The sequence below is a fragment of the Silurus aristotelis genome (assembly GCF_946808225.1).
Source record: "Silurus aristotelis genome assembly, chromosome: 23".
Taxonomy (NCBI): Eukaryota; Metazoa; Chordata; class Actinopteri; order Siluriformes; family Siluridae; genus Silurus; species Silurus aristotelis.
In genome coordinates, this window is record NC_139596.1 from 3,609,686 (window position 1) to 3,633,569 (window position 23,884).

The 23,884-nt window shown below is 36.7% G+C and overlaps 3 protein-coding genes across 4 annotated transcripts in view; 1 reads left to right on the top strand and 2 right to left on the bottom strand.

The window, feature by feature from the left end:
* Positions 1-4,701: 4,701 nt before the first annotated feature.
* The window catches only part of LOC310717971 (D-amino-acid oxidase-like), a 188,335-nt gene continuing 169,152 nt past the window's right edge, over positions 4,702-23,884 (top strand). Inside the window, exon 1 of one of the 2 annotated variants that reach the window (XM_083526423.1) lies at positions 4,702-5,343. The gene's annotated coding sequence lies outside the window, so the exon portion shown is untranslated. The remainder of the gene's footprint in view (positions 5,344-23,884) is intronic. The other variant, XM_083526424.1, reaches the window with a different exon arrangement.
* LOC310717979 (chemerin-like receptor 1) lies at positions 6,748-8,735 on the bottom strand. The gene is made up of 2 exons (XM_083526436.1): positions 8,321-8,735; positions 6,748-8,023 (listed from the first exon to the last, which is right to left on the bottom strand). The coding sequence occupies exon 2, from the start codon at positions 8,011-8,013 to the stop codon at positions 7,114-7,116; it is 900 nt and encodes a 299-aa protein (XP_083382562.1). The 5' UTR covers positions 8,014-8,023; positions 8,321-8,735; the 3' UTR covers positions 6,748-7,113.
* LOC310717975 (chemerin-like receptor 1) lies at positions 15,394-16,910 on the bottom strand. Its single transcript, XM_083526427.1, has 2 exons — positions 16,787-16,910; positions 15,394-16,442 (listed from the first exon to the last, which is right to left on the bottom strand). Exon 2 carries the CDS (start codon positions 16,430-16,432, stop codon positions 15,509-15,511), a length of 924 nt encoding a protein of 307 aa, XP_083382553.1. The 5' UTR covers positions 16,433-16,442; positions 16,787-16,910; the 3' UTR covers positions 15,394-15,508.

Genomic DNA, 23,884 nt, shown 5'->3' on the forward strand with positions numbered 1-23,884 from the left:
TGTATAATTAAAAATGTATATTTTTTGTATAATTTCTCTATCAATTGTTGGGGTCATATAGACCCCAAAGACCAGATTTGTAAACAGGAAACGAAGACCTTATGAGGGTTAATTTTTACGAGTTTCACTTTTGTATTGCATTACTAAAATAAACCAACTTTTTAAAATTATTATTCTAATTTATTAGATGCACCTGTAATTAGATACCCCACTTAAAATCAGAGCTACTTAATACATTTAACTATGCCAGTAAAACGACAGCGTTAGACTTCAGTTTTATGTGAAGGAGGTAAATTTTTTTGTAATTTCTTCTCCAACCAACCCTATTATCCTTGGGTTCCCTTGGCTCCAAGCCAATGACCCAGTGATCTCCTAGGAGAGTGACAAGGAACAAATACAATCATCCTCTAAATGTATCCAGAACTGAATTAAGAACTTTAATCTGCAATGTCGATCTACCTCAGTGGATAGCCCCGAACACAATTTACCTAAAAGATGGTAAATTTTTTTAAAAGAAAAAAAATATTTCTTTATTTAAAAGAAAGATGGGGGACTAAGACCATGCATTGACTACTGAGGGTTAAACATGGGCACTGTTCAACATTAGAACAGCTGTGTGGGGTGTAGTTAATCACCAAGCTGGACCTCCACAGCACGTAAAACTTCATACAGATAAAGGAAGGAGATGAGTGGAAAACTGCCTTTAATAGCACTGGGAAACACTATGCCATATGGCTTAACAAAAACACCTGTGGTATTCCAAGGATGTATGAACGAGGTCTTTAGGGACCTACTGAACTCATGTGTCCTGGTCTACATTGATGACATCTTGGTATATATTCCCTGATGTATAATCTCCATGTGTGTCATGTATGATATCCTATCCCACCTGCTGCAGCACCAACTTGTGGTAAAGGTAGGGAAATGTGAATTTCTTAAAGCATCCACCACATTCCTTGGGTATGCTATCAGCCAACAAGGTGTCAAGATTGACAACGTAAAAGCAAAGTAATAGCTGTGATATCATGGCCAGCCCTGTCCACCATCAAGGAGCTAAAAATGTTCCTGAGCTTCATAAATTTATACTGATGGTTCATCCGCAACTACAGCATGGTGGCAGCTCCACTCACAAAACTCTACTACAAGCGAAACCCAAGAAGCTTCAGTGGATGGCCAAAGCACGAGAGCATGAGTTGAAACGGCAGTTTACCACAGCTCCAATCCTGAGACACCCAGACCCAAGCGCACCCTTTAAGGTAGTTGACCGCGTAGAAAAACACCTGGAAGAGTTACCAAAAGGGGGTTCCGTCAAATCTTCCACAGCAGTGTCCCCATCATTCCACCAAAGAAAGTTGTCGCTTAAATTCTAAACATCTCCAGGCCATGGGTTACTTCCTATGTTTAGCCCTTTTATTTCATGCTAATGCTATGCTACTCCTAAAAGTCTTTTATCTCTTGCACATTCCAAGCCTTTAATCTGTTTTATGTTCTAATTTGTGCACCGACTATTGCCACATTTCTGACTATTCTCCTTGCTTGTGTGTTTTGGTTTTGTTTAGTTTTCGTTATTTTCTTTGTACCGGACATTTACACTTGTTTAAAAAACAAATAAAATCAACTCAGATCAGAACCCAAAAAGGTTTTATGACTGTGCCACCTTCTGGTGTGGAACCTTAACAATAATAACTTATATATGCTTATATCATTTAAAGAGTTTGTGCTAGGTTCACAGTATTTTTCCTCCATGCAGGATTCTGACGTAAACATACACCACCATCTAAAATTCACCTGTACTTGCCAAAGCCTTTTTTTGTTTTTTGTTTTTCCCTGAACGGTTCTGGTTGGTTTAGACATGTTGGTGAGGCTGAAGGATGAGTGGGGCTCACTCCGGCACTATGGCTAACCCATTAGGAATTGTTTGATTGTGTACTTAAATGAAGTACACTGCCTCACTATTATTCCAGGCATGGCATTTGAAAGATGTATTGTATTCTAGAGATGAAATACTAATGCTTAAGATATGCATCACTGTTCCAAGGGAGCTTAGATTACAAATATTCAAGAAGTCAGTAGAGGTCATGTCAGAGTGGGTCTCAGCAACCTTCAGTGGTGTCCTGCCTTTTAATACAATCATTATGACACCATAGCTATAAAAACCATGTAACAGAGCACTGCATCACGGGCAAGAAACCCAAAGAACACAATTTAACAAGTCTTTTTTCACTGTAGCCACAGCTGCACCACCTGCATATATCATCTCTAGCAGAAGAATATTATCCTCATTAAATGACCCCAAGTTTTCCCATGAATTTTTGTGCATTACTACAGTTTTCCTAGGGATTGAAAATAAAGGCATATTGTGTATTTATGTGCAAATTCCAGAAGAAAGAAAATTCAAAAGTATAAATGGTTCAAGAAATAACTTGAACCACGATGTCCAGCTTTCCTTTAAAAGTCTTGTCTTGTAAATATCCTTGTAAGTGTTTCTGCGACCAGATAAATTTATACTCCTCCGTCATCCATTGTGGAATGAGAAAACAGCTATTAAATCCACACAAATATGTTTATGCAAATAAGCTTATGGAGTTTGCACCAGATACAGTTTGCAAACTCTCACTAGTGCTGACCTGAGAGAAATGCTATAAAATTAAGACTATTTCGAAAAATTTGATACATATTAATGGACAAATATATAATTAAAGGCAAGCAAAGAAAGCCTTATTGGCCATGTTGGCCATCACTGACACAAAATGTGTTTATATATAATATTGGGTCACCTGTTCATAAGTATAGTATGTGATTTTTGAGCATTGCATTCCACATTTAGTCCCAATTTGCTCTTATAATTCCCTCCACTCTTCTGGGAAAGATGTTTCACTAGATTTTGGAGTGTGCTTATGGATATTTGTATATCAGCCACAATAGGAGTAGGAAAGGCAGGTACTGATGAGGAGACCTGTGGTGCAGCCAGCATTCCAATTTATCCCAAAGGTGTTCAGTAGGGATGAGATCAGAGCTCTATAGTAGGTTAGTCAAGTTCTTTCTCTCCAAAGCATGTAAAAGCATGCAAAAGGGCATTGCCATGCTGGAGCAGGTTTGGGTTTCCAAGTTCAAGTGAACTCAAAATTTCATAATAGCGCATCTAAAGACGTCTTGTACAATTGAGTGCCTCCGGCTTTGTGGTAACGTTTTGGAAAAGAAACACATATAGCAGGAATGGTCAGGTGACCCAATACTTTTGACAATACAGTGTATATATGTGTCAAAGAATCACTAGATTCAATAATGTGTGATGTTAAAGTCTGTAAAAGGGGTGGGAGAGTCATCAGCAATGGCGATGGTCATGAACTGCTGTACAAGGTGAGACTAGTGAATAGAAAGAATAGGATTGTTTTTTATATGTTCTCTCAGTTATCTAAAGGTCAGAGATGCATTTCCATACAAAATTTTGAGACAGCTGGTAATGAAAAAAAAAGATTTTTGTTTCATTCATACTGGATGCAGGCAATTTCTCCCTCTCAGGAACACTTCTTGGAGCACACAGGGACAGAATTCTTGGCACATTGAAGAAAACTGTAATAACATTTGCAAGTGATTAGATTAAAATCAACATCTACAGATTGCCATCACTATGTAAATGCAGACTTGGTCTCGAAAACACATTGAGTTGATCTTTAGGTTCAAATCTGGAATGACACATTTGGATCTTTGCCCTCATAAAAAATAAACATGGAGCAGGTCCTTATACTCCCAGTCCCAGTTTACTCTGGTTAGTAAACTGAGGTAATCCAGTCAATTATTAAAGGAGTGAACATCAGAAAAAGAAAGAAAATGTTTAATTTTTAATAGCAATTTAATTACCTATTAGGTAATGGAACACGTATTCATACCCACATTTTTCAGTACAGGGCTTTCAGTTCAGTACACACGTACACGTGCGCCACATAGTTAAAATCCAAGGTCCCTCAGGAATGTATTGTGGTGGACAGCTAGATTGTTTAGTCTCTGCCTCGCATTTTGAGTGCACTTTTAAAATAATTATTATATTTAAACTTGAAAACATGCACAACAATGCCAAGGGTATTAAAAAAAAAAGAAAGAAACTAAAAGAAACGCTAAGAAAAATCCATAGCCCTAGCGTTAACAGCTAACCAGGAAGTGGCTAGCGGCTAAATCTAGCACTATGGAATCGTTAGCATTTTATGTCCAACTTCATAAATTTCTCTTAAAAGGTGAAAATCCTGACAGTTCTGGAAGTAAATGAATAAATTATAGGAGGAATTAGGTTAAAGTTATGTTTGTTAAAATAAGTAGATCATTACAAAATTTATTTTTACACACACAAATACACAAATACACACACACACACACACACACACACACACACACACACACACACACTTAGTTACATACACGTGTATTACCCAAATAGGGTCTAACAAATGTATTATCTATTTGTTGAATTTTATTTAAACAATTTAATCCCTGCCAATTTAATTGATTAATCAATTCAATCAATATAATAAAAAAGTGTATTGTAATCATTAGATTGATTCTATTTTATTTTTATAAAGTATTCTAAAAGATTCTTACAGATATTTTTTAACCAAGCAGGCATTTAATTTCAAATTGTTTTAAAAATGTAAACTGTTGATGTTCACAAATATTAATGATAATAAACTGCGTTAATAAAAAAAAAAAAGTGTGAGTAACTGATTTAGAAGTGGCGTGTGACAGGGTAGTTATTACCTGACTGTCACTAGCATTGCTGTTTATTCTTTGTTTTCGGGTTATTTTTTGTGTTGTGACAATCATTTATTTTTGCATCATCTTTATTCTTTTTTGTTTTATTTTCATAACCTTATTGGGTTGAGGTTTTCCAACTTTACTGGGAATCCATTTCTTTTGGTTTCTATTTCTTTATTGGTTTGAATTTGTGGTATAATATCTTTTTGTTTTCTTATTAATCAAGTGTAGTTATTTTCTAATTTCTTTTGTGATATGTGAAGGGCCGTTCCTCTGTTCATGTGCCTCTGTAATGACATTTACCGTTTTGTTTTGCCTATTTCAGCTAGCTTGTAATCAGGTAGCTGGGGTGGCCGGACGCGGCGCCCTAAGTAACAAGCAGTTTTTGGGCAGTTGACTGTGTCGAGAGCCAGGCTGTTGTTTACGATGCTTGTTTCAATTTATGTGTTTTAAATTACTTTTTTGTCTTTTCTTTTGCCTTCAGGATTGGAGTGGCCAGTGGCAGCAGATTAGCATCTTGTGGTGGTGGGTTCCTTACCTGATTGCACTGCAGTGTTCACAGTGAGGTGTGGTGTGCTGTGGTGCGTGTGTGCACGCGTGCGTGTTCTCTCTGCTTAGGACCCTGCGTGCTCTCTGCTTAGGACATCAGGCCTTCTCCCACCCTGAAGTGTTTGTCTTTTTCTGTTTTTACTATTTGATGTAGTGAATAAATCTGAATTTATTTTAAATAAAGTTGTTATTCACTCAACTCTGGTCTGATACCTGACCCAGTCGCGACGAACCTGTGTGCTTTAAGGTTGAGGGCAGTCCCGGAAATAGCCCCCGGGTGGCGTAGTCGGTACAAATTACTAGATGGTAAAGTCGCATTTGGCGTAGTTGGTACAAATTACAAGTTGGCATCGCCACAATAGCAACTCAAAAACATCCCAGATTGGACTCCAAGATGTTACAAAATGGTGGAGCCAGATGATGCCCACTTGCTTTCTGCATTTCTGCTTCCTCAAACATCATATCTAACACACTTCAAATGAAGGTGATCATTGTACATAATAATTCAACGTGTATGTGAATATTCAAGGTGCTGCATATTAACAAAACATCAGCTGTTTATTTGAAAGCTCATGTTCTTGCTTGGTTAGTGAAAAAAAGAGATGTGCAGTATGCAAATTTAAAAGTAATGTTATTAATGTGTAATTTAATGATCAAATATATATAAAAAAGGAAATATATGAAGGAGGTTGGATGACTTATATACAACTGATATGTGCATTATAACCAGTAGGTGTGAGTAGAGGGTTGCAATCTCCTTCCAGAGTAACCTTTTGAATTCAGCATAAGTAATTTATTAAAAGCAACACCAATTTATAGAAAGAAAAAAAAAATTAATCTAGTTTTAAACTAATCACACAAATTTTAGGAACGCCTCGTATTTTTTGAGAGACACATTCATGTTCCTTTTGTTTCCATGCAATATACTGTTATTTAAGGGTATATATTTTCATCAAACTGTCACCTTAGGTACAGTAGATTTTGAATAAAATTCCATCCAAAGGTTTCAATTTGAAGAGCATGCTAACTTTTCTATGCTTGTAGGTTAAATGTATATGGTTATTTATATATGGTACCTCTTGGAGAAACATTCGTGAACATGGCATTAGATTCTATTATTAGCTGACGATACACATTTGTATATTTTTAGCAAAGCCAGATGAGAGACGTTGAGGAAGGTGTAAACAAATTCAGAGGAAATGGATGTACTTTTAAATATAAAAGCATCCAAAATATATCCAAATTTAGAAGCAACCTGTTGCCTCTAATCTCAGATGTGCCTCCAGTATTTCAGTTTTGCAACTCTTTACCCTTTAGCGTACAAGTATAAAGAAGTAAAACGATGAAAGTATTATTCAAATATTGTTCATTCAAAGTTATTTCGTGCACTATCCGGCTACCACAACAAGCATACAAGCAAATACTAAACCAGATCTGAAAGGAAGTGCAATGTGATTCCCACCAGATCCTTTTTTTGCCTTATGTAGCAGGATTATAAAAACATTATGTAAAAGAGATAAGTGAAAATTGTGTCGTGATATAAAAAAAAAAAAATAAAAAAAATGAAATACATGATTACATTTTGTTTAAAGTCGGACTGACATGTACAAACACATGGTTAAGAACAAAGTTACATTCGTGTAAGCTGCATTCATGACTGAATAATGAAGAAAGTATAAATGTACCAACATATGAGTCTTATCGATAGAACACAAAGTATACATCTTTTACATTGCAATGCATGAATACACAATCAATGAATAAAGAAAAGCACTGTTTTGTTAGTCCTTTTAAAAAATATTCATTTCGATTGATCAGTCAGATGACTGTCTGTGGCTGTGTCATCCACTTCATTTTCAAGTCCTGACTCACCAAAAAATAAATTACTGGGTTAACACAGCAGTGAGCTGCAGCAAGAACAGTGGCTATAGGTAATCCATATGATTGACCCTCAAATTTTTGAAATGCCTGTAGAAGCCCCATGAATAGCAGAGGAGTCCAGCAGACAAAATACACCATTTTTATCAAACATGTGATTTGCTTCAAATTTTTCCCCATCCTTTGACGCCGACAACATGAACAGATGGCAGTCATAAACGCAGGGATCAGAATTCCAAGTACAAACCTAAAAGAAACGACAACCTTCAGGTATCTTTCACCATCTTTAGTCATTGCTTCATCAAAAAGATCATAGTCATCGATGCACTCCTGCCCTAGGGTTGTGTACCGAAGCTCTCGGGAGTACAAAGACGGAATGCCTAGGACCGCTGCAAATGTGCAGGAGCCCAGAATCATGATCATGACTACTGATGAATGCTGGAATGAAAACCATTTGCATTTGATTCTCCCAATGCTGTCATTGGCGCTCCATAGAGAGAGTATACCAGCTGTGGAGAACAAGCTGACGTAAAATATATAGGATAAGAGCTTGCACAAAATCGCTCCGTAGTGCCAGTTGAAGTGGTACCAACTGTAGAGAATCTGCAAAGGCAGGATTCCTGAGCAGATCAAGTGGGTCACAGCTAATGCAATGACCCATTTTGCTGTGTCAGACTTCTGGTGGTACAACATGCCTGCAACAATGACTAATAAGTTAAGAACCAGGCCAAGGCTGCAGATGATGAGAAATCCAATAAAGTATAGCATTCTGATTGTAATCAGGTACTTATTCCACTCAGTCCCACTTTCGTAGTCATTGTCTGTAGTATTGTTGGACATCTTGGCAAGTCTAATAAAAGAAATTAAAATGAAGAAGGGGTAAATATGTGATGTTTTTTTTCTTATTGCTCTTCCAAGCCATTTAACAAACTCTCATTGATGTCAGAGGAAAGAAAGAGAACATTTCTGTATCGGTATCTAGGCATGACTCCTGTAATCATTATGCAGTCTGCATTTGATCAATTTAATTGATTGAAAAATGCTCAATAAAAATCCACAACAGAACAAAAAAAGATTTTTGCACATCTTCATTCTCTTGCTTGCTTTTCATTTTAATGGCATGCAAAGTAATCTCAAATATTCTTACCTGGGACAAATAAAGCCTGTCAGAAGTGCTTAGCAATGGTGTGTCTCCAAAACTGAAAGTGAACTGTTTCACAGTTTGCAGGAAGAATAGTAAACTTTCTACTCTTTCCTCCCCCTTCTCTGGTCCATAAAAACTTTCATGAAAAGACTGAGCCAAGCAACATTCCACTCACCAGTTTCAACCGAAAGGTTTTTTTTCTTAAAAAATATAAAGAATGGGATAAGGCACACTCTTTAGGCTTCATAGATCATTTTATCTGCTGTCGAAATGTATTTAGGTACATTTTAACTTCGGACTTTCTAAAATTAAACCAGATGCATCCGATTTTGGAGTTTCAATCATTGATTTCTCTGATCCATTTTATTTGAGATTTGTTTAGTAGCTGTCAGAAGTAAAGAAATCTGTGTGCATCTGGATGAAATTAATGAAGAGCATGCAAAACTCCACCCACACAGTAACATGAGCATAGGACTTACCCGAAGTGATCCTGGCTGTTTTGCTCTGTGAACATGCTAATTCCCAAAACTCTGGAGCACGGTTTATATTAACTCAAAAACACGTTTTTTGAAAGAGACCCTGTTTGGTTTTGACATCTTTTTGTGTTTCTAAAGAAAAACTAATAAAACAATAAAACTTCAATAAGACTACATCAATATCATGTAAAACAAGGTTATGGGTGTTTAAAATGCTATTCAAATAAAAATTTTATTGAATTGAATTGAATTGATTTGAATTGAATTGAATGAACTTTAAACGTTGAAACCATAAAATAGCAAACAAAATGACCCTAACACTAACCAAACATAAAAGAAGAACACAAAGGAACAAGGATCATAAATAAAAACATGGAGCATTAAGTGGGATGAAAAACATGGCACCACAATTGTGAGATGATGAACAAAAAGCACAGAGAATGAGAAATGTGTGCAAACAAATCTAATGATTTCGGTGATTTGGGAAACGTAGTCCTTCCTGATAAACCCAGAAAGAGACACTCCTCTGATGCACAGATCACAACACAAACAAGCCCCTCCTAGGGGGTCCTGGCCACCTGAAAAATTTTCCCTGCACTGTATGTCATTGCATGCGTTGCCCAATGCTAAGACATATCTCCTCCTTGAAGCTATTGGGACATGCAACATAAGGAGTGAAACATGTGAAAGAAAACCAACATCCTCACCAGAGTTTAATGGTGGCGTTAAATCTTTACCAGAACTAGATGGCAGTATAAGGTCCTGACCCAGGCACAGAGGAAGGGCAAGTCAGGGAGGTTGCATGAAGTTCTAGTTTCATGGATAAGTGACATCCTTATTAGGACAACAAACCTGATCAACATATGCAGCTGGGCAGGGAAGCAAAGCAGAAGGTGGCACACCATCATCACTCAAGCAAGAGGCCAAGAGATGTCCTCAATAGGTGAAACAGGGAAAGTGACCCCCTCAGCAGGACAGAAAGCCTGAGTGACTCGGTAATGCACTTCTTATTCTTCCTTTGGCTTCTCCCATTAGGGGACGCAACACAGCGGATCATCCGTCTCCATACCCCCCTGTCCTCTACATATGCCTCTTTCAAACCAACTACCTGCATGTCTTCCCTCACCACATCCATGAACCTCCTCCTTGGCCTTCCTCTTTTCCTCCTTCCTGGTGGCTCCATCCTCAGTATTCTCCTACCGATATACCCCATGTCCCTCCTCTGCACATGTCCAAACCATCTCAATTTCGCCTTACTCACCTTGTCTCCAAAACGTCCTACATGCAATGTCCCTCTAATAAACTCGCGGCTCCGAAGCTTCACGCATGCGCAGATGTGTTTGACTTGAAGCCGTGCAGTGCAGGCCGACAAATTTGAGAGCAGAAAACTCCGAATTCTTCCGAATCGCTTTATTTTTTATGTCAAGCACGCTTCTGTCTGTGCAGTAAAGTCGAACACTAGCTGTGTTTGCTCCACTAAGGCTTTTAAAGACAAAACATCGTTATAAGTAACTTAAACTAATGTTACAGTGGTCAGTTCAAATTCACTGTCCAAAGTGAACCAGTACGAATTTAATAATCGATCTGTGTTCAAGTCCCCATTAATTATTCAAAACATTAATCACACCAAAACCTAAAATTCACCGTATTGATGCATTTAACTTTTTGCATAGTATTGTGTCATTTTAACATCATTTATTCAATTTTTTTCTTTTTTTTTTAGTTCTGATAGTCCTATGCTCATGTAACTTGCATGTATACAAATAATGGATTGTGTCCTGGTTGATACAGTAGCATGCTTTAGTTTATATTATTTTTTTTGCTTTACAGGAAGCCTGAAGCAGAACCCTTTGCTGAAAACTGTCAGTAAGAAAGAGCTGGAGAAAGCGCTTGGTAAATGGTTCACAAATGCAAGAGACAGAGAAGGCAACCGTGCTTTGAGAGCCCAGTGGGACCATGATCGGAGGGCAGTACAGCCAGAAGTGTAAGTCATATAACCTTATAGCTAGGGCTGCACAATTAATAATATTTTATCCCGATCACTGTTTTTGCCTCTGTTCAATTAAAGGATTACTCCACCCTGAGATAAAAAAAATATCTTATAAATTACTTACCCTCAAGGCATCCTATACGGTGACTGAGAGAGCTCAACACGCTGCAACTGAAGAAAACACATGCAAATAGAAAAAAACACCAGCGAATTAAAAAAACAACGTTATCAGTTTGACAACACATGTGCTGCAAACCCCCACCAGAGACACGCTGCAAATCCTCACAACACAACCAAACAGCACAGATCACAAAATAAATGTTTCAAGGGGACCACAACAAGTGACAAACCCATCTGGGACTGCTTATTGTTCAGTGTCTATTCGTCAGTGGTGTTGATGTGTGTCTATGACCTGAAAGGTGAGTTGTTTGTTTATTTTATCATTGTTTGTTTATGATTCCTTGGCCTTTTGGATATTATTATCATAAATAATCTGATGAAATACACAATTAACTGTAAAATGTTATTATATATTATTTCCTTGGCAAAGCCAAGGAATCATGATTAAGATGTTAAAATAAACAAAAAACTCACCTTTCAGATCATCAACACCACCACTGATGAATAGATACTGAACACGCAGTCCCGGGTTCGTCACTTGTTGGGATCCCCATGAAACATTTATTTGGATTTGCAGCACGTGGTGTTTAACTGATGAAGATGTTTTCTTGATTTGCTGGTGTTTTTTCTATTTGCATATGTTTTCTTCAGTTGCATTGCGTTGAACTTTTTGGGCCACCGTGATCCTAGGTGTGACTTACATCTTTCAGCTGATCAGAATCATTGTTCAATCACTGGCTTTTGGCAATAGCCAAATATTTGTTTAAGAGTCAAGTTCAGACGCAAGGTTGATATTTTAATTGTTACATTCATAACTTTTGGACTCCATGACTGGTCCCCCGGGCATAAGTTATTCATGTGCGAGGCAGAGGTGGGAACAATTCACTGATGAGATTCTAGGATATGTCTTAATTATATTATAGATGCATGTTTTTTTAAGATGCTGCTGTGAATGGTAGTATTTTAAAATGTACTAAATTGCCTTTTCTGTCTTCTCTTTCTTTACTGTTTTGTAGGTGTGCAGCCGAGGAATCTGCATAGACCCACCGGTGAACTATTCTACTTTAGTAATTCTGTTATTCCTGTTTTCTGTTTTTTTACTTGAATTAATTTAAATTAAATGTGATTTACACATTCTGAGTTGAAGTCATTTCTTTTTCACAGTTTAAATACTCAACCATGTAATTTTAAACATAGTGCAGCACATAAAATCAACTAATATTGGTTCTTTGTTTGGTCAGGCACAGTTTTACATTGTAACTGAGGTTTGAAATGGTTTGACAGTGGATTTTCCATAGTAAGATTAAGTACACATTAAGTTTACCCACAGAAATCAATCATGAAATTAATAAATGGGACCCAATTCTCACCCACTGTGGTCCCATAACAACTCCATAAAGGGGCCATTTGTGGGTTGACCCATGATTAAGTCATGTGGGCCCCATAAGGGTCCTTTTTGTAGCCAACTTTGGCCCCATTGTTTAACACCTATTTGGGACCCAAATGGGCCCATATAAAGAACACCTATACAGGCCCCACTTAGAGCCCACTATGGACCCATCAGTCACCCCTCTGGGCTAACACACATGGGGCCCATGTGGAGCCGATGGATACATTTCTCTGCGCCCTATTGGGGTTGCCCATGCAGGGCCCAAGTGACAACCCATCAAAAACCCACATGGGGCCCACATGAAAATGTTGGCTGGGAAGCTGCCTATAACTTCAGCTGGTTGACTTTTTGGGATGTTGATGACATCAGAGGTTGGTTAATCATTTGCAGGGTACATTGTGGATGAGCATGACTCTCCTTAATTTTATGATTCAAATATTTCTGTGGGGAGTCTACTGGCATTTAATTTAGTTTAATTTCGTTAAATATTAAATGTGACCCCACTTCCTCTTCATAGTTGGCTGCTCTATGTTCTGGTCTAATGAACTAAATGTGTGTGTGTTTGTGTTGACCTCTGCTGCCTAGTGTCTTCTCTTCCTATGTCTCCTTCTTAAATATCAGAAATGTAATTAAAAATTCAAGTTATTATACAGCCATGTGTGTGTGTATATTTCTGTGTCATCACCTCCTCTAGATGTAGTACAGACCAGACTACTGAAAGAGGTTTTCAGTTGCATGGGTCCCTGTTTTGTAGCCTTTTTTGTCTTAGGTTGGGGTATGTGCCAGATGTGCCTGTTGTCACTCCACTCTTAAAAACCCCATCCTGACCCATCTGTTTTACTTTTTGACCCATTTCACACTTACCTATCCTCTCTAAAATACTAAAGAAGCTTGTATTTTATCAGTTAAAACAATTTTTAAATGAAAATTCAATACTGGTAAAATTTTAATCTGGTTTCAGAACACGTCATTGCACCGAGTGTGCCCTATTAAAGATTTACAACGATATAATGCTTGCAAGAAATAGCGGCTTCCCAGTTGTGTTAACCCTCTTAGACCTCACAGCAGCTACTACAGAAATGTAAACATTGCTAAAAATATAAACCTTACCAGAGCAGGTAAGCCAGAAGGGGAAAAGAGATCTTCAGAGTTGTAGGTGACCATGACATTGCCTGAATTAGTCATCATTATAAAAAGTATGATTTATAATAAAAATGTTGGGATGAAAAAAATAGCATCAAGATTTTGATGCATTCTTTTAATATCTCTTTCTGATCCCTGCCTTCGATTTTACATTTATATTTATGAATTTCTAGCATTCGTGCACATACTTTGTTTGGCACTTTGTCATTGTGACCTGTTGTAAACTTTTTCCAGCGAAGACTTGGAAATCTTTCATCAGTAGTCTTTATTGCAGACGAGCCTACACCTCAGAGCGTACTGCTTTGGCGCTGCAGTCATAAAGTCCAACTTTAAAAACTTAGCATTGTGGTTTTATACACATTTTGGGGGCAGTCCCTCCCGAAGGATAAGTAAAACAAAACATGCAAGGGAAGTAGCTGTCCCCGCTCAGATAACGATCTCTCTCTCTCTCAGACCACTTATTTATCAAGGGAATACCGAAAGGGTCCCACCTTAGTTTTGGCATTCACTAAGATCATTGATAAAAAAATCATAAGCAAATAGTCACCAACGGAGCAATAAAGCATTGCATAGGCCTCTGGTCTAGTTACTGAATTCTATGCAAAATGGGAATCCGTGGAAGAAAAAAAAATAAAAAGCATTCAAAAGTTTTTGAGTAATCTATGGTTCTCTATGGACCACCATGAACTCTCATAAACCATGTGCTCTCCCATTGTTTAGAAAAGGGTAGATGTGTCCTAAATATTTAGCTCAATGATGTGTGCTCATAGCAAAATACAGCAGTTGCTGGATGACCCTGATCTCAGATTTTGGCTCTATAGAAAGAGGCAGGAAAGTAGGTCCCCTGGTGGTCTAGTGGTTAGGATGCGGCGCTCTCACCACTGTGGCCCGGGTTTGATCCCCGTCAGGAAACCAACCCCAGCCACTCTTAGTGCCGGTCCCAAGCCCGGATAAATGGGGAGGGTTGCGTTAGGAAGCGCATCCAGCGTAAAAACGTACCAAATCAAAACAGGCGGCTGATCCGCTGTGGTGACCCCTGATGGGAGAAGCCGAAAGAAAGTTTTTAGAAAGAGGCAGGAAAGTAGAAGTTTGAATTGGGGTGCATGGAAACCAAATCTCAGATAGTACCTACAGTATGAATATTTTTCTTTTCAACAAAGGCCTCAGAAGTGGTTCGTGCAATATGTACTGTATGTATTTCCATTTTGGAACCATTTGCCCAGTTAGCATTAGTGTATGTGATGTGATGTGATATATACACTAATAGTCAAACATTGATAGTATTAATTAGATGTTGTTTACCACACAAAAAAAAGGAATAAAAACTACACCAAATCTGTGATGAAAAGAAGCTAAACACTGTATGTTAGATCATTTATTTCATTCATGAACCATAGAACATTTATAAACAATAATAAATGCGTTTTAATAGTTCCTGTCAAATGTGTGGAAACATCTTGGACAGTAAATGACTGTTGGCTGTGAGATGGAAAAACGAGTGCTGTCCATCATGAAATGAACTGCATAGTCACCGCACCTAAATCCTATTGAACTGCTTTGGGATAAACTGGATCGCAAAGTCAGAAAGAAAATTTCACCTAGAGGCAAGGCAAAGCATTCATTCAGCTGAAAATCTGGAGAAATGAACTGTCTGGATGCCAAGAGTGTGTAAAGCTGTTTTGTAAAGTTGTACTTTTTTTTGTTATGTTCATGGGTCTCAAAAAGATTATGTTTCCACACTTTTGGTAGGCACTGTATATAGTACATCAGTTACAAGCACAACATGATATAAAAGTGCAAACTGATACATGGTTACATTTGGTTTTGAGTCAGTCTGAGATGTTTAACATCAAAAGACCTAAACTATAGTCCGGTCAGCTTCATTCATGATAAAATAACGAATTAGTAGAAACATAACACATTAGAAATGAGGGTATGTTGTTTTTTTTTGTTTTTTTTGTGATGCTTCTGATAGAATATGAATATAGAACAAATGAATATAAAATAGCTCCAATAAAAGTTACGATAGGGTGCTGTTAGTCTTTAAATCTTTTATTATACATTTTGGTTGATTAGTCCATTTCTTGTTGTTTCATCCACTTCATTTTAATGTCAAGACTCACCAAAAGATAGATCATTGGGTTAACACAGCAGTGAGCTGTAGCCAGCACAGTAGCTACAGGTAATCCATATGGGTGACCATCAAAGTTTAAAAATGCCTGTAGAAGCACCATTAATAGAAGGGGAGTCCAGCAGACAATGTGAGCCATTTTTATCAAACATGTGATTTGCTTACATTTTCTTTCCATGCTTTGACGATGACAACATGGACAAATGGCAATCAAAAAAGCAGGGATCAAAACCCCAAGTACAAACCTATAAGAAGTGACCAATTCTTGGTTTCTTTTGCCGTATTCTGTCGTTGTATCATCATTGAGATCATAGTCATCGATGCACTGCTCCCCCAGGTCTGAGTATCGAAGCTCTCGGGAGTACAAAGATGGGATGCTTAGAATCGCTGCAAGTGTCCAGGAGCATAGAATCAGGATCAGGACTACTGTCGAATGCTTAAATGTAAGGCAGTGCTTTCGTTTGCATTCGAACCTCTCAATGCTGCCTTTGACAGTCCAAAAAGAGAGTATAGCAGCTGTGAAGAACAAGCTGGCATAAAATACATAGGAGGAGACTTTGCACCAAATTGCTCCATAGTGCCAGTTGAAGTGGTACCAACTGTAAAGGATCTGCAATGGCAGAAACGCTGAGAAGATCAAGTGGGTCACAGCTAATGCCAACACCCATTTGGCAGTGTCAGACTTGAGGTGGTTCCAGCTGCATGCAATAATGACAAAGAGGTTCAGAACCAAGCCAAGGGTGCAGATGATAAGAAATCCAGTGAAGTAAAGTATTCTGATTGTATTTAGGTATTCATGCTTCTCATGCCAGTTTTTTAGCTCAGACGGCAAAATGTAGTCATAATCTGTAGTTTGGTTGGACATCTTGGCAAACCTTATAAAAGAAAATAATATGAGATTAGATATAACGTTTTTTTATTGAGCATTTTTGTATGATGAATAAAGGAGACAGATACGGTTTTAAAGGGGACTGGCAGTATAGAACTTCCCTGTTATGTAACCTGATGACTTTCCTGAGGATCAAGTCAGCATGTTGCATAACAGGAAAGATGTTTACTGCCAGTCTCCTTTCAAAACCAGTATCCGTGTCTCTTGTAATCATCATACAAAAATGCTCAGTTAAAAAGAAAAACGATTGATTGTTCTTCTTTATCTCTACTCTGTTGCTTTTTACTAGAAATACAATGCAAAATAAAATGCAAGCTCAAAGATCCTTACCTCAGCTAAACAAAGCCAGTCAGAAGGACACATCAAGCAAAGTGTGTAAAAATGAAACTGATCTGTAGAGATGTTCGTAGTTATTATCATGAAGCTTCCGGTTTCCCCCCTCCTTTTTAAAAGGCTGTGCAAGCATTTTAATTCCATGCTTCCTACTTCTGCACAGTTGTACATACAGTGTATGATTTGATATTGAAGAGATATATACCCCTCATTCTCTACACATATTGTGCCTTACATACAGCTGCACTAATATCTTTTATATGTATTTGTATCTAAATATACCTTACATACTGTACATCTTGCCTAACATTTCACATATACAGTGTCTGCACATTTTTCACGAATGTAGACTTTATATTTATTTACTGTACTGTACATCTGTTTACATATATATATATATATACCATCAAAAACATGATAAACTTCACTGAAAGATGTTACAAGTGGAAGTATCTTGAAATTGCTGTAGTATTGTTTTTCACTGTAAAATTGAAATTATATAAAAAATAAAAATCTTATTATTTCTATTAAATAGAAATGTAATCTAATTATTAACATTGCACATACAAATGATGACAAAATCTCAAAATCAGTGCAACTAATGACAAAATCTCAATGTAAATTCAATGTCAAAGGAATATTAGGTATAGATAATTAATAATACGATGTCATACTAAACACATAAATACATAAATTGACTATAGAAATAGACTGTTCTAATATTTTAATTAGGAATAAATATGCATTTTATTAAGTCATATCTTGTATATATATATATATATATATATATATATATATATATATATATATATATATATATATATATATATATATATATCGTCCACTTCTAATTAAAAAAATAGATCATGATTTAAAAAAATATATAAAATAGATCGAAAAGTCTTAGAACAGAGTCTAGACTGATAGACTGATTGTGCAGAATGTATCCTGCTCGAAAATATTAATCAGCTTGTCGAGCTCTGTTAAAGAAGTCTGCTTTTCTTTTTTTGAACAATTGTAGGAAACTGTATTTTTTTTTATTTTCAAGTGAAGCACAGTAAACTGGCTACATGCCTAATGCATATGAGTGACACACCCTCAGCCAATATCTATTTCAGTCCACAGTAATTTTACAATCTCAATTCCCAAAAAGTTGAGATGCTGTGCAATAAAGTAAATAAAAAAAAGATTTGCAAATCTCATAAATCCATATTCTAGTCCACATTCTATATCAAACTGAGAGAATGTACCATTTTAGGAAAAAATAAGGTCATTTTAAAATTGGTGCAACACGTCTCAAAAAAATTGGGACAGGCTCATGTTTACCAGTTAGTAGCATCCCAGCTTCTTTTAACAACAGTCTATATTGTGTGGGAACAGTGAAGACCAGTTTTGGGAAAGGAATGTCTTATTTGTGTCTGATACAGGATTCCAGCTGCTTGACAGTCCTGGGTCTTCTTTGTTGTATTTGTTTTTGTTTGTTTCATGATCTGCCAAATGTTTTTAATTGGTAATTGTTCTGGCCTGCAAGCAGGGATTTTAGCATTGTTTTGCTGCAATATGCAAGGCCTTTGCTAAAAAAAAGACATCTAAATGAAAGTATTTGTTGCTCTAACAGTTTTCAGTATTGACAGTGCTTTTCAGATGTGCAAGTTGCCAATTCCATGCTGAATGGCCCTAATTCTTATTGGAGAATGGTTTCCAAAAAGAGTTTCAAATTTCAGTTCATCTGACCACAGAACAGTTTTTCACTTTGCCTCAGTTCATTTTAAATGAGCTTTAACACAGATTTCTGTAAGTGTTTTTGAGCCCATGCAGTGATTTCCATTAAATAACCATGCCTTTTTTTTATGCCGTGCTGCCTGAGGCCCTAAAGATCACAGACAACCAGTATTAATGTTTTCCCCTTGTACCTTGTGCACAGAGATTTCTTTAGAATCTTAATTTTTTGATTGTTTTTACTGTAGATGATGTTTCACAATTTATACACATTTTATTTTTTTTTGCAGATTGGTGAACCTCTGTCCATCTTTATTATTGAGAGACTCTGCCTCTCTAAAATACCTAAAATATAAAAAAAATAACCTAAAATGACCCTGGGGTTTCCGGGTATTTGTCTACATTTTTGCCATGTATTGTGGATTTGAAATTAAGGCAAGCTGAGTTTAGCAAAAAAAAAAGGAAACAAAAACTAAAAAAAAAAATTCATAACAACTGCTTTTTGAAATTGTTTTGGATGACCTTTTTTCACGATGTCCAGCTTGTGCAGTTTGCGAGCTCTGATTATTGCGCTCTTTGACCATCCTATCAAAGCAAAATAATGATATTATTGTGCTCCTGCTATCTGACTGGTTAAAGCAACAGTTTCAAGCAACATGAATTGTAAGCTACAGGCCACCCACAGTGTCTTGAGGCCGATTTTTTTTTACCCTGGCAACATGTGATGTGACAAAAATAGAACTTCTAGAAGCAGCACAAGTGAGAGAAATGCTATGAAATGAAGAGAATGGACTATTGGGAGTAATTAAATACATATTCATTTACAAAAATATAATAAAATGTAAGTCAGTGAATGTCCTGCCCCTATGGTTGGGGTTACAAAAGGTATTATTGTGCACTAAAAGTAGATTTAATATGGATACTCTGTGTTACATTTCTCTATGCATGCATCATCCTTTCTTCTTTCTCCGTCTACATGTACCGACAAGTGTGTTTCTGGCTATGACACTTTCATGTTCTGTCCTGTTATCGAATTTCTGGAAGTGCTGTTCAGTATGCAACAAATCTTCAGTTACAGTCCTGATTCAATAAAAACAATAACGGCTTATATATACCCGAAATATTTAATTCACACATGCTTATTCCTCTTTTTCCTGATTTCATGCATCATTATAATAGTGAGAAACAAACCCTTGAGGCTTTGAAGGGAAGAATAAACCTACCAAATACATTGATTTGCTTTTTTGCAATGCCAGTTAAACAATAGCGGCTTAGATCAAAATACACTCACAATTTATGTAAAGCTGCTATGTGACACCATCTATAATTACGAGTGAAGAGTGAATAATAATTATAAGATTGAGTAGGTTTGGTTTTTTTCCCAGCCTAGCCTCATAAGTTTATTATGTGTATAAGTACTACTCCCCGGAGGTAGGATACAGCAACAAAAAAAAAAAACACTTTAAAAGGACACAACAAAAGTGTGTGATTGGTTATACAGTAATGCTCAAATCAAGATCAGCAGATAACACTTTTCATTCATTGACACTTAAATCGTGACACTGGTTATAGTGCCAGGCTTCATTGTGCATTGACAATTTTGCCCCCAAGTCCCCATTCATTTCCAACCCTGGTGCTAACCAATGTTGCACACTGATGCAACGCAACAGTACAACAATTAGGTAAACTCGGTTGAAGTATAATTCATTTTCCTTGTGCAGGTTTGACGTCGGGTTTTTAAAGGCTGCCAGTTCATTCACTTTGGGCAAACACAATTCACAAAGAATAATAAAGCTGTTGCCTTTCTTGCATTTGAATTCAAAGTGTCTGGTACGGTTTATTTTTTTTTTACTCAGTAATGAATATGATTTAAAATGTAAAATATGTACAATATTTCAAACAAACAAACTTAAGTAAAAAATACTTTAAAAAGTAGAAGTACACAATAAAACTACTCATTTACGTTACCCGCCACCTCTGCATATGGCCCACATAGCAATTTTTCTCTGGTCCAGCTCCGGCCCACACAACCAGCTTTTGCTTGGCCCACATACCGCAATGAATTACGGTCCTAGTGTGCACCATGTGTTATGGCCCATGTGTGGCCCTTGTCTGGAATTCAGACAAGGGCCACACTTGGGCCAGTTATGGCAAATGAGGGCAAATGAGGGCTAATATTATTCCGAAATTTCTTGGAGAAGTTGTGGATTTTCGTTTGGGTTTTGTCTTTGGACAGCGCATGCATTGTCTGTGAATTTTTATTCATTTCGATAAACCCGGACGAGAACAGCGAGTGAATCTATTCTAGGTTCAGTCAGGGATTAATCACATGTCACACTGAAACTAGTTGGCGTACCCTTGATTTATACTAGCATTCATGTTAAATATAGAAAATAAGAGGGAAGAGTAAATAATAATTCAAGCCTCAGAAGTTGTTTCCGCTGAAAATGCCAGTGGAATTTTAGAATGTGTCTACTTGTCCCAGAGGTAAGTTGCAGTATACAGGAAGTGAGTGTACATGAGAAAGTTTCACTGGTTGGTTGTTTACAAACTGATAACCAGATAACATCTGAGCCATGTAAGACCTTTAATTTGGACATTTTCTAGATAATTTGGGTATCATGGGAAAAAAGCTAGACAAAGTTCAAGCAGCAAATGCAAGGAGACAAAATCTAAATCAGATTAAGATATCTACATGGGCAAGCTATGATCCCTTTAACTGTATATTAATGATAAAGATCAGTATTGTTTACAGTTAAAGGGGAAGAACAGCTTTGCACAAGTTGTATTTTTTTTTTCATAAAAGGAAAAAGCTAAAAGTGTAGGGAAATGCCTTGCTCAAACAAGTTCTGCATTTGAGTTTCTACATATTTTTGCAGAAGTTTCAAAAAAACCTCTAACAGGACATTTCCTATTTGTTTTTGACACGTTTTAAAAAACTTTATTTTTTTTCTCTCACCAAAGAAAAAGAATAACGACAAACAATTTAACAAAACAATACAATAAAATTCAAAAAACAGAATCTTGGGGCTAAAGTAGGCACAGGATCAACAAACTTGACCAAAGATTTGATTTTTTTTCCCTAATCTTTAACCGAATTGCTGCTCACCTGATGTTACTTGCTTTGCACACCTTTCTAAGGCATGGAAATGGCAGAAATAATAAACAAACAAAAGACGTTTTTTGCCCGTTTTGATAGCTGATACGAACATTTCCCAAGCCTTCTATCCTGCAAGACCAGATTTTTTTAAATGATCACGTTATAAAGACAATTAAGTTATTGGGTTACATTTATTTGCTATTTATTCATTTCAGAAGTGGTAGCTCGGCAGTCAAGATGTTGGACTTGTGATTGGAAGGTCATGAAATCTACATCAGACTTCTGAATGGAAGATTGTGAGTTCACGTCCCAGCACCAAGGTGCCACTTTTGACTCGTTCAGCAAGCCCTTAACCCTCAACTGCTCATTTGTATAAATGAGATAAATAATTGTAAGTTTAGAAACGGGTCTCACTTAATTTACACCAAATCTGATGACAAAAAATTCAATGCAAACGAAAAATGACTTGAAATGGTACAGTTGAGAGGGAATGCAGCTACAAAAGCTTAAACAAACATAAAAACACCTGTACAGAAACTGGAAACCATGCAAAAATTACCACACATAGAACCACTTGTCAGCACTTTCCACATTTGAGAAAGGAATCTGGAGGCCTCTTATGCCAGTGCCTGCATAAAAAACATTCAAATCCAGTTACCCAAGCAAAAGTTTTCCATACAGAAAGGGACTTCACTGGCTGCATGTAGCAGACAACCACATTTTGAGTTATGCCAAGAATATGCCATGGTAAAGGGTGATTTATTCCGAACAAAATCTCATTAACAACAGTAACATTATTCTAAACCGAATAGTCAAAATTGTTAAAAATAAAGAAACCTAACAAATTAAATATATAAGTGAAAATAAATATGATTCTTCTGAAACTTTCATCGTCAGAGTAATCAGAGAAAGACTTACCACTCGATTTATGAGCATAGCTTTTCGGATTTGCTATCATTCAGCTAAAGCTACTGGGGTTTATTCAGCGTTCCAGATTATTCCAAAGAAATTCTAAGAAAATATCACAAGAATGTGGTTTTTAGGTGGCTAAAAAAATTTTGCCGGTCTAGTATCTTTCGTCAGACATTTGAATTTAATTAGAAATAAGCTTTAATTTCGATTAAATGCCAGATATCTTACTACTGAGGGCCAATATTATTATAAATAAATGTTTTGGAGAACATTACTTTGTATAGAGCATGAATTGAGCATGAATTTGATATCTGTATTTATATTACCCAGACAAGAAAGGCAGGTGTGCCCATTCTAGATTCATTCAGGGATTAATCAGAACATAATATGACACTTTAAATGGTAGACACATCCTTTATTTATATAAGCAGTAATGTTAAATATAGAATATATCGTCATAGTTCCAGTTTGAAGCGATTTGAGGTCATTTTAACTACACCTCTTGAAATTCTAACTCAATAGTTGTATTTAAACTAGCACTGAAGGTTTCCTAAGATATAGAAAAGCTCTTAGTACCGCTAGATCAATGTATGTTAGATCAGAACTGCGACTAGACAAAGGACCACCATAGAAAAAAGCCTATTGATTTTGGACTTGTATTCAAATCCCAGCACTGCCAATCTTCCATAACTTTCTTGGGCAAGACCTTCACCCCAAGTGCTCGGGTGAAAAACTGGTCATTGCAAGTCATTCCAGTTTCATTCCAAATACCAAAAAAGATAATCTTTTGAAATTGCTACCTAAAAATTCTGACCTCATATCACAATGAAAGCTCTGCATAAAGTGGTGAATAACTCTTTCCTGATGACTAATCAGGTATCTTTTTGACTGTATTGACAAGTTTGTTGACACCATTGATCATGCTATTCTCGTTCATTAAATGGTGATTAAGTTAAGGGAATTGCCTTATCCTGGCTCAGCTCCCACATTTGAGATATTTTCTAGGTTCTATAATGAATAAAATGTGGGTTTATAAGATTTCAACTTGGGGTTGTAGTTAATATCCATAATCCTGACAGCACCTTGGGGAACTTTAGGTCTATTATAATCACTGCCCCACTCCACCTGAAAGCATAATAATTTAGCCAAGGCTATTGTTGAGTACAACTGGGAGGTTTGAAAAATGTCATCCACCCTACTATTATTCTCATTGGCTGCCTTCTCTTTGTCTCATGGCCCCCCTATGTCTGTTACCGTTTTACTTTTAGTTATGATATTTTTCCAGAGTTCCTGCTTGGACAATGTACATTGTTCTTAAAAATTATTTGACAATATGCGCACCTAATAATCTCTCGGTCTGTCTG